The sequence below is a fragment of the Odocoileus virginianus genome, chromosome 4, assembly GCF_023699985.2.
Source record: "Odocoileus virginianus isolate 20LAN1187 ecotype Illinois chromosome 4, Ovbor_1.2, whole genome shotgun sequence".
Taxonomy (NCBI): domain Eukaryota; kingdom Metazoa; phylum Chordata; class Mammalia; order Artiodactyla; family Cervidae; genus Odocoileus; species Odocoileus virginianus.
Genome location: NC_069677.1, coordinates 75,248,202 through 75,263,452, shown reverse-complemented (window position 1 = coordinate 75,263,452; position 15,251 = coordinate 75,248,202). Strand labels below are relative to the sequence as shown.

Sequence of the window (15,251 nt, the reverse complement as noted above, 5' to 3'; positions counted from 1 at the left end):
TCTGGCTTACTTCACTCTGTATAATGGGCTCCAGTTTCATCCATCTCATTAGAACTGATTCAAATGAATTCTTTTTAATAATTCTATGTTACCAAAAAGATTAGGAATCACTAACCTAAGGTTTCCAAAGTTGAGGTCTAATCCTTTCCCAAGTGATAGCACAAAGCAAATGTTGTATCACACCCCACCTAAAGAAAGGATAAAGATGAGTCAGAAAAGAAATCTAGCCACGTGCTCTATGACCCTGAGCAACAGCTCTTCCCTGTCTGGGCCTCAGTATTTTAACTTAAATCCAGAAGACCATGAACTCTAACACTCAGCCAAAAATGATCTGACCAGACACAGGCTAAATCCCTCCCCAAGCTACCTGGAGACTGGCTCCTCCCAGTTCCTCCTTCCCTTCCAAACCCTTGGTTAAATAGCTTCCCCTCTAATGTCTTTGCCCTGGAAGCAGCACGTCCCAACTCTGGCCTGAAGCAGCTCTCCCCAGGATGAGAAATGCTGCCCTCCTCACGGCCAGGGCAACAAGCCTTTGCCTCAGCCTATTCCTTCTGCTCTCCTTCCTGCCAGACCTGGACCAAGGAGTGAGAGCCAAGGAACTAAGGTTTGTGACATTGGTGAGTAGACTTCTCTCATTGCTTTTCCTTTAAATCTGTTTGCTATCAACAGGGTCTGAAAACCTAGTGCCAGTTTCATTTTACCCTAGTATAGTCTCCCAGAGTCCCAACTCAGAAAGTGAATAAGCAAGTTTTGCAAGTTCCTTGTAAAGAAGAACGAACATGTCCTAACAAAAGCCTGTTTGGTTTGGATATTTTTACTTTGCCAATGTTATTTACCTAGTCACTTACTTTACAACTGCCTTAAATGTTTTCCTCTTGATAGCCACACAAGACCAGGGGGTGCCTCCTTTAGGTCTGTTTAGCACCAGTAGCTAGACTGGTTTCATTCAGTTTAATGATTATTTGTTGGCAAGCCAAAAAACTGTCATTTTCTCAATTTAATAACCCCTCCCCTTTTTGTTTATCAGGAAATTAGAAAACATATTTACAAGCAGTCTTTGAAGCATGAAAGTAAAACCCAAGAATTCTAGGATAACTTCCTGAAACAGATATGGTTGATCATTAAAATAATGTTTTTCCCTACCCATGTGACATGTTAGGAAGTGTGACAAGTTAGAAAAGGGGGATGGGGAGGCTAATGGATGTTGCAAAGGAAAGAAAATATACTGTTGGCATCATTTTAAAAAAGAGATAGGGAGAGAGTTTGTGAAGTAGGGGGGATTAACCACTTTACTAACAGTCCTGAAATTGATTATTTTATATGTCTTGGTTTCTGTCTTGATCTTTGATTGTCTCTGTTTTTCTGTTTCTCTTTTTCCTGTTTCACTCACTGTCTCTCTTCCTCTGACCCTCTCCATTTATTTTACAGGCTCTCTCCATCTTTTTTCTTTATCACATCTTTTCATTTGATAGAATAGAAGTGTGCTGATAAGTACATTTTTTTCCTGAAATAATATCCAAAGCTTATTTTTATACTTTCAAGGGAGGTCACCTTTTACTTAAAAATTAAACATGAAATTCTTATTTTTCTCAGCTTGCTGTACTCAGAACTTCTTTCCTTCCTTTCTATAGAAAAATTTCATAATCATATGCTTTTGCAAATCAGGATTCTTCATCCAGTAAATCTTTACTAGGTCATAATTCAACAATGAGAGAGAGAGAGAATCAAAGGAACATATCGTCAATTTATTGACAAAAGATTCACCAGTATTCACAGAATTCAGGCTTCTGCATTGAAAAAGAAAGTCTTTATAACATTGTGTACTTTATATAGGGAAATCCATGTGAGTTAGACTTTTACTTATACCTGCAGAAATTGCACTGTGACAAGCTGGAGGAGAGGCAATAATCCTCTTCGATATATTACAGTGAACTCACACCTAACTGCATCTGGTCCATTCTCTCCTCCATGTTTCACAACAGCCCAGGCTTGTTTCCCTGGCTACCAAACTGTTGTAGGTTTCCTTTCTCCCCCTCCATTCTTGGTTAACATGTGTTCAGGAACTACAGGTTAATTCTTCCCTAAGAAAAACCTTACAAAGTTAGCTCTCTTGGAGCTAAAAGATTTAACAATTACTATACAAGACTAATGTTAACAATTTTGCCTACCATAGCTTTCTTCCATTATGGTAGATTGAGGCAACAATACATTTTTCTTTGCCATAAAACTATATCTAAGGACTTAAGCCAGAAGATATCAGTATATTCATTTTACTGATTATAGAAAATATCTGACTATAAATGGTTTGATTATATACCCAGGGAATTCCCTAAAAATGATTAGGAGAACCAGAGTGAAAGAAAGATTGTTGTTGCTGTTTAGTCACTAAGTCATGTCCAACTCTTTTGTGACCCCATGTAGCCCACCAGGCTCCTCTGTCCACGGCAAGAATACTGGAGTGGGTTGCCATTTCTCTCCCCAGCAGATCTTCCCAACCCAGGGATCAAATCCACATCTCCTACATTGCAGGCAGATTCTTTACCACTGAGCCACTGGGCAACAGTTCTCAGATGTAGCAAACAAAAATCTCAATGAGACTTTCAATATGAATTATGTTACATTGTCCTCCCAACAATCCTATAAAATAGGGGTACCAGAAAACACAGGATGCCCAGTTAAATTTGTATTTCAGATAATCAGCAAATAGTTTTTTTAATATACATATGCTTACATGCAATATTGGGGGCATCCTACATATTTGTTTGCTAAATCCGGAAACTGTTCTATGAGGTTTTCGTAAAAACCTTATTAACTCTGTTTTATAGTTGAAGGAATTGAAGCACAAAGAGATTAAGCAACGTGCTCATGGTCACACAGCTAAGATTTGAACCCAGGCTGTGTGATTTCAGAAACCTGCCCTTAATCACTAGACATATTCTGTTCCTGCCATGCATGTCTAACCCAGAACGTGGAGCTGAGGCCTCCCCATCAAGGTCTGTGTGTTGGCTTCACACATATTCAGCAGTGGTTTTCCACTGCAAGCCAAGAAAAATAAATCTTCCTCAATTCTGAAAAACTGTTCTTGGCAGAAATAGCAGGAAACTGTCCAGTTCTTGTTCTCTCATGAACAGAGTCACCATGTGCTCTTTTGAAACAGGTTCACCAGTGCTAGTGGAATGCTAGTTTGACAAGTTGTTAACAGATCTTACTTGATTTTTAAAAAAATAGGTTTTTATAGTCAAATCAGTTTTGGGAAGAAAATGTGTATTAAACTGTGTTTAAAAGTCTCTTAAATGTGGGACTTTGCAGAGTCTTTAATATTCTAATATAACGTCCTTAAAGGTTCTACTTGACCTTTCATCATTTTTCACCAAGGAGAATTGAAGATATTAGATAATTATCATGTCCGCTGGAACATTAGGCTAACAGGTTACCGTGTTTGCACTCAATTTCTACCACCTGTGAATTCTAATGTGTTTTGTCTTGTGGGAGATACACATCTGTGTGTAAGTACACTTGAGGAGGGCTTCCCAGGTGGCAAAATGGTAAAGAACCCACCTGCCAATGAAAGAGACATTAGAGATGTGGGTTCGATCCCTGGGTGAGGAAGATCCCCTGGAGGAGGGCATGGCAGTATTCTTGCCTGGAGAATCCCATGGGCAGAGGAGACTGGCAGGCTACAGTCCACAGGGTTGCAAAGAGTTGGACATGACTGAAGTGACTTAGCACACACAGCTTGAAGAGGGGAGAAACTAGAGAGGAGAATAGACAGGGGATGCTACCAAAGGTCAGAAAGAGCACATGAGGATCCAGTTAGATCAGAAAGCAATAGAATTGGAGGAAAAAATATCAATTTGTTTTAAAAATTGTGAAGGCAGAAGAATCTCTTTGGGTTGGCTGTGTATATTAAGAAAGAGAAAGAAGTCAAAATGACCCTGTTTTCTAATTTTGCTTGTTGGGAAAATGATGACATCATGGAGACAGGGTACATGAAAGGCATTAAACATTTGAACTTCTTGTAAAGAAATATGAGAGGGAATTCCCTGGGAGTCCAGTGGATGGGACTCAGCATTTCCATTGCCAAAGTTTCAGCATTCAGTCCCTGGTTGGGATAGATCCTGCAAGTTGCATGATCCAGCAAAAAAAAGAATAAAGGGATGTAAATATCAAAGAAATTTACAGTATTGTGTATTACAAAATCCCATACAATGTAGTGGTTTAAACTGCTGGCTCATGAATCATACCACTGGGGTTTGAATGCCAGCTCAACCTCTTCCAAGCTGTGGGACTTCAGATGAGTAACTTACCTACCTGTGTCTTAGTTTCATCATCAGTAAAATTAAGATAATGGTATTTCATGGAGTTATTGTGAGGCTTGAGTTAATATACAAAAGTACTTAGAAGCCAATCTGGTAAATGCCTTAAAGTTTTCAACTACTGCATTGTGTTGACTATATATATACTGTATATATACTCACTCAATTACCTCATGTATGGTTTTTTTTTTAACAGTAAACTGAAGGCTGCTTCAGTTTATTTACATGAGCTTCTCTCATTTTTTTAAAAATAATGTTCATATAATCAGTTGATTAAAATGTCAATTTTTTTCTCTATTCTTTTTATTCTCAAACAATAAAGTATTTACATGTCCTTTTGCTTTTAAATTTGATCTGTTTTCTTCCCAGATTTAGGTCCCTGGCCCAATAAAAACTGGAAAAAGTATATATTTAAAACATGACAAGTTAAACAGATTTTACCCATTTCAACCGTTGTTTGACTTACTAACCTGCTGATCTGCATGTCTTTTCCTTCTTTACTTTTGGTACACACACAGTTCCTTCTTAACTTTTTGCTAGAATGAATTACAATTGCCCTTTTATCTGCTGTCATCTTCACCGCCCATGTTTGAACAGTACCTTTGATCACAGGCAGGAACTTCACAAGGCTTGTAAACCACCTTCTCACTTCCATTAAAGTAAAAATTACAGTTACAGCTACCAAATTATAAGAATCCACTAGATGCCAGTTTCCTTGCACTTTGTATTTTGAATCCCCAAAAGATCCAGTAAGGCCTGTGATGTCATCTTGGTATTACACAACAGAAATGGGAAGGATCTGGGGCTTCTCTGTGGTATACTGGGTGCTGCAACTGTCTGGTGGCACATCTCCTACTTGTGGGTTGGCTTATAAAAGACATATGTACCAGATAAAACACTGTCTTGGAAAACAAAAACAAGGGCTCCAGCCTCAACTCAAAGACAGACCTCTGATCTCTCTCCCCTGTGCTGTGGCCCCCTAATTGCCAGGGCCGAAAAGCAGTGAAGCCATCCAGGGAACCTGTAGGTCTTTCAGGGTCATTTTCTGTACAAATCATTCTGAACTGTGGGTTGGTACTAGGACAAGTAAGAAGCCACTTCAGTTTACTTACATGAGCTTCGCTCACTTTTATGCCAATGTATTTAAGAAATTTTCAGGGTAATGAACTGATCAGGGATATTATATTGGGCTCAAGTCATTTTAGCCAGCCAGGTTGCCACCATGGGCTCTCGAAAGCTTTCAACATGTCCTAAATCCAAAGGAAGAGCTAGTTATTCTTCACAGTCAGGAAAATAAAAGTGGGGAAGAGATTATTAGAAATTAATAGAAATGTTTTTTGAAGGAGGACTATTCCCTTTACTCAATGGGTAGTTCTCATTTGCCCTAATATGCTGCCTGCTGTTGCCAGCAGGAAAGGAAGTACAGTGGATAGCTAAGTTAAAGCCTGAATAATGTAACAACAATAACCAAAATAATAGTAACAAATACAATAACAGATCTCATGTACTAAATGGATTCTACATTTTCAGTACTATGATGATAGCTTTGCATGTATTACACATTTAATTTTCATGATCCTCCTGTATGGGAAGTAATGATCTCATTTTACAGAGAGGGAAATCGAGACATGAAAAATTTAGGTTAAATCATTTTCCCTGGGTCACCTGGCTAGGTGTTGACAAAGCAGGGGTTTGAATCCAGGTCTAACCAACTCAAGCCCACAGCTTTTCTGAGATGTCATGCAGTTCCACTCAATTTAACATACAGTCTCATTTCCCCCCGCCCCCCCCCCCCCCCCAGCTCTCTCCTGCAGGCTCTGTATCCTCCTGGGCCCTAATACATCCGATTAGCATGCCAGGCCTTTCAGCCTTCCTCATGGAAAGCGCAGGGTGCATTGCCACCCTGAGTCCCTTAAGAAGCAGTTGGCTTCCCTTCTTACCACTGAAGTGTCATTCATTTACTCAATTCATTCCTTTCTACCCAAAGTCTTTCACTTTTTAATTCTCTTTACCAAAGGAGTTATCTCTCAGTTCCTAAAAGAAGAAAATTAAATAAACTTTTTCTTCATGGCAAGGTTTGTGCATCAAGAAATTTTCATGACTTGGAACATACCTAACAAAATAGGAAGTGGAATTTAATGCCACAAGCCAAGTTCTCTTAGCAACCAAGTGAATGTACCAGGAGATGCCGAAGCTGGACATTCCAGGAAGATAGAACATGAAGGCCCTGAAGCTGGAACACACTTAATGTACTGGAAAGAACAGCAGAGTCTCCTCTGGCTAAGCATGTTTAGCAAAAATGTAAGGGAAGAACATGGCAGTGGGCAGGACCACATCAGGTAGTGTCTAGTGAGCTATTGTAAGGACTTTGAATTTTATGCAAAGAGCAGTGGGAAATGATATAATGTCTGAGAGTCAGTGGGAGTACATGAAACAAGACTGGCAGCACACGAGCTGATTGTTGTTGGAGCAAGTGATGGATTCATAGTGGCTCATTATAAAAATCTCTATTTTTGTATATTTTTCTAATTTTCTGAAAAAAAAAAGTGTGATAGAATGAGAGGACATTAGAGGGTTCTAAAGCAATCAAGAGACTATTCTGACTTACACTTTAAAAGAGCTCTTGACTGATGGCAAGGAAGGGGGACTAGACAAGATATCCTCCAGTCATTAGGGTCTCCTCATTATACACATTGCACCAGATCTGGTCAACAAACTCAATGGAGCAGAATCAGTCACATGGGTACCAAATCATTGTTCTTTTTAAAAAGTTACCTTTGATTTAGTAGTAGTAGTGAAAGTTGCTCAGTTGTGTCCAACTCTTTGTGACCCCATGGACTATAGACCACCAGGCTCCTCTGTCCATGGAATTCTCCAGGCAAGAATACTGGAATGGGTTGCCAAGCCCTTCTCCAGGGATCTTCCATATCCAGGGATCAACCCCAGATCTCCTGCATTGCAGGCAGATTCTGTACCATTTGAGCTACTAGGGAATTCCCCTTTGATTTAAAAGGGTAAAGTAAATGTGATATGATGGGGAAAGCAATGGACTAGCAATCATGGGAGGAAGGCAAGAGATCTGGATGGCTTATTTCATCTCTTTAAGCCTCACTTTTCTTATTTTTTTCAGTGCAGTGATAGTACCAATCTGTCCTCACAGAGTTGTAAGAATTAAAAGAGATGGCAGGGGAAAGAGTTGTACAAAACCATGAAAACACAAACATAAGGTGTTGTTATTACCCTGGATGTCTTCCTTTTGTAATTACTTCTGGTACTGCAAATAGTCCTACTGCAGTACCAGTAGGTTCAGCACCAGTAGTCCAGTAGTACCGGGTGTCTTAGGCTTCTAAAGGATTTGATAGAGTGTGACTGCTGGACTGAGAACAGAGGATATAAATTTTGGCAGGGCAGCAGTTAAGAAGATTGCCCTGCCACAGACTTAAAAAAAATGCCTGAGCATAGTCCAAAGTCTCCAGGTAAAGTGAAGAAACTCCAGAAGCTCGAGAATGCCACCTTCATGTGCTTGAGGGACAGGAGTGCACATGTGCGCGCGTGCGCGCACACACACACACACACACACACACACACACATATACATTTTGATTTCTAGCACTGGAGGTGGGAGATGGTTCATTAAGTGTTTCTGTGGAACACCCCTTCCAAAGAGCTCATAGCATGTGTGAGCCACTACCTCAGAAACCCTGAAAACCTACTGAAATGTGCATGTGGGCTCAGTCATATCCAGCTCTTTGCAACCACATGGAACCTGCCAGGCTCCTCTGTCCATGAAATTTTCCAGGCAAGAATACTGGAGTGGGTTGCCATTTCAGGAGATCTTCCCCACCCAAGGATTGAACCCACATCTCTTGCTTCTCATGCATTAGCATATTCTTTACCACCACACCACCTGGAAAGCCACTGAAACGTAGAGGAGTATAATTATTCCTGACCTATAAAACAGAGCAGGAAAGCTTGCCCACATCTTATGGTTTTATTTCAGCTTTGCTCTTTAAGATACTCGTCTAAGGATACCACACTTTTTTTTCTCCCCAGGCCATTCTGTCATTTAGTTGCATATCCTCAGATTTATCTTTTAAAAAATGATTGAGGATGTTTCTTACATCAAGGTTTTGGTTTCCTCTGATGCAACACAATGCCCCCACCCCACACACACAATTTCCAATTTTAGTTCATAAAAAAGCAGCAGGTCCCAGATTTTCCACTGGTGGAAGGCTAAGAGGCATGTTAGAGCAGAGAGAAATGAGCCTCTTATGTGGGTTCAGAAGCTGGTGTTGGACTCACAAAACCTGTTTGTATTTCTGCTCAACAACTTAATCACCATGTGACCTTGAGCAGGTCATTTAACTAAGGTCAGTTTTCTGGTGTGTGAAATGAAGATAATGATAGCAGTTGCTTTGTAGAATTGATGAGAGGATTAGATATATGAGAAGCACAGCTTCTAGGAAAAGCAAGCATTCTAAAAGTGTTGAGTTACTGTGATTATAGGCTGGTAGGAAGTGTTGTAAGTTATTTTGCTGTCGTGTCTCTCATCCAACTTCTCTTTAGTTCAGTGGCTCTCAGCTAGGGGTGGTTTTGGCCCCTGGGGGACATTTGGCAACATCACAACTGGGCAATGCTACAGGCATCCAGTGGGCGAAGGCCAGGGACATTGCTAAACATCCCTACAATGCAAAGGATAGTCCTCCATAGCCAAAATGCCAACTGTGCTAAGGATGAGAAACTAGAAACTAAACAATGTGGAGTTATAATCCATTGAAACCATATGGTAATTTTGTTACTCAGATCTGGGAAAGTCTTAGTCGCTTAGTCATGTCCTACTCTTTGCGACCCCATGGACTATAGCCTGCCAGGATCCTCTGTCCGTAGACTTCTCCATACCTACTTGAGTGACATGCCTTTTCCTTCTCCAGGGGATCTTCCCCACTCAGGTCTCCTGCATTGCAGATTCTTTACAGTCTGAAGCAGCAAGGAAGCCCTCAAGTACTTTGCACAATTACCTGGGATCTAAAAAGTATAAAATATCTTCTGATTGTGGAAAGAGAAGCACTAATGATTAGCCTCAATGATTTCTGATCATGATCAAGTCACCCCTAGTGACTAATAACTGTAGGTGCTCATCAGAGAATACACAGCTAAGGGACCATTCATGACAATAATTCCTTACCTGACCAAAATAGTTTCTTAAGATCCACCACACCATCGTCCCTCTGTTTGCCATAGCCTGTTCTACTGAGATTTCAATTTCTTAAAAATTCAAACGGCCAAAAGATAAGTTTTCTTCAGACACCAGAGACACAACCCAGGTCTTAGAAGCCTCCCTCCTTTTCCTTTTCCTGGAATCCCATCTCAAAGATGACTAAAGTCTGAGACTGTTCCTTACTGTGTGTCTGCTGAACTATTTTACAAGATTTCAAAAGAGCAGCCTCTTGGCTTTCTCTTCAACGGATCATGTTAGCCAGGTAGTATGCATGACCAGTGCAGGAAGTCTCAGAAAATGCAAGGTGTTAAGCAGCCCTCCTCTGTATTAAAAATGTTTGCTGACACTAGTGCAGACTTCATCTTGTATTTCTTGAGTTTTTCTTTTCTTATCTTTTGCTTATAAAATAGCTTTGTGTTTGGTTTGATATGCTATTCAGAAAGCATATTAAAATCAAAGTACCAAGGTTTCAACCCTGGTTCGATTCCTGGGTCAGGAAGATCCGCTGGAGAAGGGATATGTTACTCACTCCTGTATTCTTGGGCTTCCCTTATGGTTCAGCTGGTAAAGAATCTGCCTGCAATGTGGGAGACCTGGGTTTGATCCCTGGGTTGGGAAGATCCCTTGGAGAAGGAAAAGGCTACCCACTCCAGTATTATGGCCTGGAGAATTCAATAGACTGTATAGTCCACGTGGTTGCAAAGTGTCGAACATGACTGAGCAACTTTCACTCACCAAGATTTCAAAAGTCCAGACTACCCTTCCCAAAGAGTAAAATGTGCAAACAAGCTCGATGACATGCACACAAATTCAGAAGTATCTTCTTAAAGTGTTGAGAAGTAGCTTTTCTAATCTCACTGGCAAGCTCTTTATCCTTAACTTCCTAAAAACTAATAAATCATTGGCCAAAGATGGTCACAAACTGTGTGTAGCATTTAAAAGCTACTATTATATTTCAAAATGTTAACACTATTAATTAGGGAAGGGATATTTCTCATCAGAGCTTGTCTGTAATAAAGTGATCTTGCTAAGCTTTGTTTTCCCTCTTGCCCTATCTGACGTACAAATCATTCTCCACGTGTGGGTCACCTGGCTTCTAATGACTCATCATTCTCATTCACATTACTAGAAACAATAACAGTTCACTAACAGTTTTCCTGTGTTTCTGGTAATGTGAATAACAAGATGATGAGCTATTAGAAAACTGTTAGTAAACTTAGAATGTCAGTTCTTAACCTAAGAATAGCAGTTCTTAATTCTAATGCCCTGGCTGCATCCGAAACTAATTAAACCAAAATCACAAGGGAGGAATACAGTCCTTGGAATTTTTTTAACTCCCCAGTTGATTCCAGTGAGCATCCAATGTTGAGAACCAGAGGTTTAGAAGAAACCTCCATCACACAAAAAAAAGTAAAAGAAAGTCGCTCAGTTGTGTCCAACTCCTTGCAACCCCATGGACTATACGGTCCATGGAATTCTCTAGGAGAATACTGGAGTGGGTAGCCTTTCCCTTCTCCAGGGGATCTTCCCAACCCAGGGATCAAACCCTGGTCTCCCGCATTGCAGGCAGATTCTTTACCAGCTGAGCTGCAAGGAAAGCCCTTTATCATGATGAACAGAGGCAAAACACCTAAGCTGGTAACATTACTATCTCAATCTATTTTCAGGTTTTTAGGCATGGAGACCGAAGTCCTATTGAAACCTTTCCTAACGATCCCATTAAGGAATCCTCATGGCCACAGGGATTTGGCCAACTCACTCAGGTTGGTTGGATTTTCATCTAAGGGTTTCTGATGAGTCTTAAAGGAAACTATGGAATTGTTATAATATATTGAAACTGTATAACTACTTTAGTTACTCAAACCTGGGGAAGTGTTTTGCACAGGTACCTGGAATCTAAAAGGTGTAAAATGTGTTTTGATTGTGCTCAACAATTTCTGATCATGATCAAGTCACCCCTAAAGACTAGTAACTGTAGGAAAATTGTATAGAATTTTATACAGAATTATAGAAATATATAGAATTTTGATATATATAGGATTTCCTGTTGGGTTTATTAAAGCATGAGTTATGCATGAACAACAGAAGAATCAGTTCAGTTCAATCACTCAGTTGTGTACAACTCTTTACAACCCCAGGGACTGCAGCACATCAGGCTTCCCTGTCCCTCACCAACTCCCAGAGTTTGCTCAAATTCATGTCCATCAAATTGGTGATGCCATCCAATCATCTCATCCTCTGTCATCCCCTCCTCCTCCTGACTTCAATCCTTCCCAGCACCAGGGTCTTTCCCAATGAGTCAGGTCTTTGCATCAGGTGGCCAAAGTATTGGAGTTTCAGCTGCAGCATCAGTCCTTCCAATGAATATTCTTCAGCACTCAGCTTTTTTTATAGTCCAACTCTCACACACATACATGACTACTGGAAAAACCATCGCTTTGACTAGATGGCAAAGTAATGTCTCTGCTTTCTAATATGCTGTCTAGGTTGATCATAACTTTTCTTCCAAGGAGCAAGCGTCTTTTAATTTCATGGCTGCAGTCACTATTTGCAGTGATTTTGGAGCCCAATAAAATAAAGTCTGCCACTGTTTCCATTGTTTCTTCATCTATTTGCCATGATGTGATGGGACTGGATGCCATGATCTTAGTTTTTTTAATGTTGAGTTTTAAGCCAGCTTTTTCACTCTCCTCTTTCACTTTCATCAAAAGGCTCTTTAGTTCCTCTTTACTTTCTGCCATAAGGGTGGTGTCATCTGCGTATCTGAGGTTATTTGATATTTCTCCTGGCAATCTTGATTCCAGCTTGTGCTTCATCCAGCCTGGCACTTTGCATGATGTATTATGCATATAACAGAAGAATACTTGAACTTAAAAGTGCTGAAGAGAGCCAAGAATTGTTTACAAGCCAGCGAGTGAGTTTCTCAGGCTCCACCTGAGAAAGTAGAAAATAATCCTTAATCAGCAGAGTTAGGAAAACTCGATTCCTTTGGTACTAGTATTGCTAAAATTGATTTTTGTTAGATGGATGTATTGGGCTTGCACCTTTCTTAAAAGTAGTCAGTTAAACACAGGGAGCCCTACTTCCCAAGAAGGTGAACTGGAAAGAAAAGACATCTGTGATCATGCTCCAGTGCCCTGCATTGGATTAACCTTCTGTTTGGAGCCACAAGGCCACGTATATTGCTTCTGTCCTGACCAAAATATTGTTTAAATATATTAAGAAAATATCATAGAATGTTTAGAGTTGAATATCTACTCTAAATTAATGGATCGTGATCTTGGCTAAATACTGGAACTACTTGGAGAGTTGTACAAAATACTATTGTCTGCCTGGAAGTTTCTTATTTAATCCATCTAAGGTGTAACCTGGACAGTGGGATTTTTAGAAACTCCTCGATCTAGTGTGTAGCGAAGCCTGAGAATTACTGTCCTAACTGCATCATCTCAATGAGGAGAAAACGCAAAGAGGCTATTTGAGGCCAGCATCTTCTGGCTCCCATCAGAGCTCTTCCCACCATAGCCTACATAACTTCTGGCTTCCTGAAAAAGAGAAGGGTTATAAAAATGCAGGGCTGCTTCATGGTATCTATGGTTCTGTCAAGACTCTGGTTCCCTCGCTGTAATGCTCCACTAAAATCAAAAGCTTCTTCCAGACTGTGGAATCTGCCTGGGTTCTTCTGGCATTCTCTTGACCAGCCACCAGTTTTTCCTGGTGTTCTCAATCTTCCAAGTGCAAGTGAATTATTTGAGGATCTTGTTAAAATGCAGATTCTAATTAATTGGGTCTGACATGGCCTGAGATTCTCCATTTCTAACATACTCCTAAGTGATGCCCATGGTGCTGGTATGCAGCCACTCTTGAAGTAACAAGGTTCTGGAGCTCAGATTCCTGCCCTTGACTTGTTCAGTCACTCCATCATGTCCAACTCTTCACAAACCCATGGATTGCAGCACACCAGGCTTCCCTGTCCTTCACTATCTCTTGGCGTTTGCTCCAACTCATGTCCACTGATTCAATGATGACATCCAACCATCTCATCCTCTGCTGCCCACTTCTCCTGCCCTCAATCTTTCCCAGCATCAGGGTCTTTTCCAGTGAGTCAGCACTTTTCATCAGGTGGCCAAAGTGTTGGAGTTTCAGCATCAGCCCTTCCAGTGAATACTCAGGGTTGACCTCCTTTAGGATTGACTGGTTTGATCTCCTTGCAATCCAAGGGACTCTCAAGAGTCTTCTCCAATACCACAGTTCAAAAGTATCAATTCTTCAGCACTTAGCCTTTCTTTATAGTCCAACTCTCACATCCATACATGATTACTGGAAAAACCATAGCGTTGACTAGACAGACCTTTGTAGGCAAAGTAAAGTCTCTGCTTTTTAATATGCTGTCTAGGTTTGTCATTGCCCTTGACTAGGTACTTCCAATCTGTGTAGTGACAAAGCAATGGTTCTTTTTGAGTTCAATGGTTTTCAAAGTATGGTCCCTGGATGAGCAACATCACCATTACCTGGAAACTTGTCAGAAATGTAAATTCTCTGGCCCCCCAACTGAACTAGAAACTCTAGGGTTGAAGTCAGGGAATCTTAGTTCTTAATGAGTTCCCCAGGTGATTTACTGTTCTATAGAAGATGACTATTTCCTTAAAAGTTAGCTTTAGGTTAGAACAACAAATTATACCAAAAGTACTTGCTTCTTCAGCTATCCAGGTCATTCAGGAAACTCACAAACCTCAAAGTACACGTTATTCTTTTCCTACTTCTTTTCCCATCTAGAAGGGTAGCCAGGAGTGTAATGGAGTGAGTGGAACCACTCCAAGTAAATGAGTGAGTGGAACCAATCCAAAGCCACACTGACCACATCTTTTCTGACTCCTCTTCTGATGAGGCTCTGAATTAAAGACAGACTTGAATGCAATATTGCCCAAAGCATAGTGTTCTACTACACAGACCTGAATCACTTAGGGAACTTGTCAAAATACAGATTCCAGGGCTACACCCAGGATCCAATGAGCTGGAATCTCTGGCAGAAACACTGAGGAATCTGCATTTCAACAAGCACCCTAGGTAATTTTGCTTCTGATGCACAGTAATGCTTGAGGATCATCAAGCTAAGGCAACACTTCTCGATGACTAACTGCCATTGGAATCTTAATGAGCTTGTTAAAAACAGATTTCTGAGCTCTCCCCACAATGAATCTGGTTCAATAGGTCAAGGGTGGGGCCCAAGAATTTGGTTTCTAACATACTCCCAAGTGATGCTAATACTGCTGATCCAGAGACCACACTTTGAATAACAGACTTTAACTTTTCATGAACGAGACATAAGTGAACTGTGTGAACAATAAATTATTTCACTCAGAGGTTGAGGTGATCTTTAGATTCATCAAGTCTAACCTCTTATAGGATGATTGAATTTCTTTCACAAGGTAACCAGCCCTTGAAATTCTCTACCAACAAAGATGACCCACTGAATGCTCTGCCAAAAGCGATGGACCACTTACTTAAATTCAATCAATCACCAGCTACTAACTGTGCAAGATTCTATGTTAAGTGCTGATGAGAATGAATTGCGTTTTCTCAGGGAGTCATGACTAAAGTTCACAGTTCTCTTTTCCTATTTGCATTTTAAAATGTGTTGTTACTGTTAAACTATTAAAATATACCATTGTTCACTCTACTTATTCAAAAGACTCACAGCTTCACAGAACTTACTTTCA

General features: G+C 40.4%; 1 protein-coding gene across 2 annotated transcripts in view; it reads left to right on the top strand.

Moving 5' to 3' along the window:
* The first annotated feature begins 367 nt into the window (after nucleotides 1-367).
* Nucleotides 368-15,251, top strand: part of ACP3 (acid phosphatase 3) — a 56,413-nt gene continuing 41,529 nt past the window's right edge. Inside the window, exons 1-2 of one of the 2 annotated variants that reach the window (XM_070466749.1) lie at nucleotides 368-617; nucleotides 11,202-11,297. In XM_070466749.1, the coding sequence (XP_070322850.1) occupies nucleotides 492-617; nucleotides 11,202-11,297 (222 nt within the window). In that variant the 5' untranslated portion in view covers nucleotides 368-491. The remainder of the gene's footprint in view (nucleotides 618-11,201; nucleotides 11,298-15,251) is intronic. The other variant, XM_070466750.1, reaches the window with a different exon arrangement.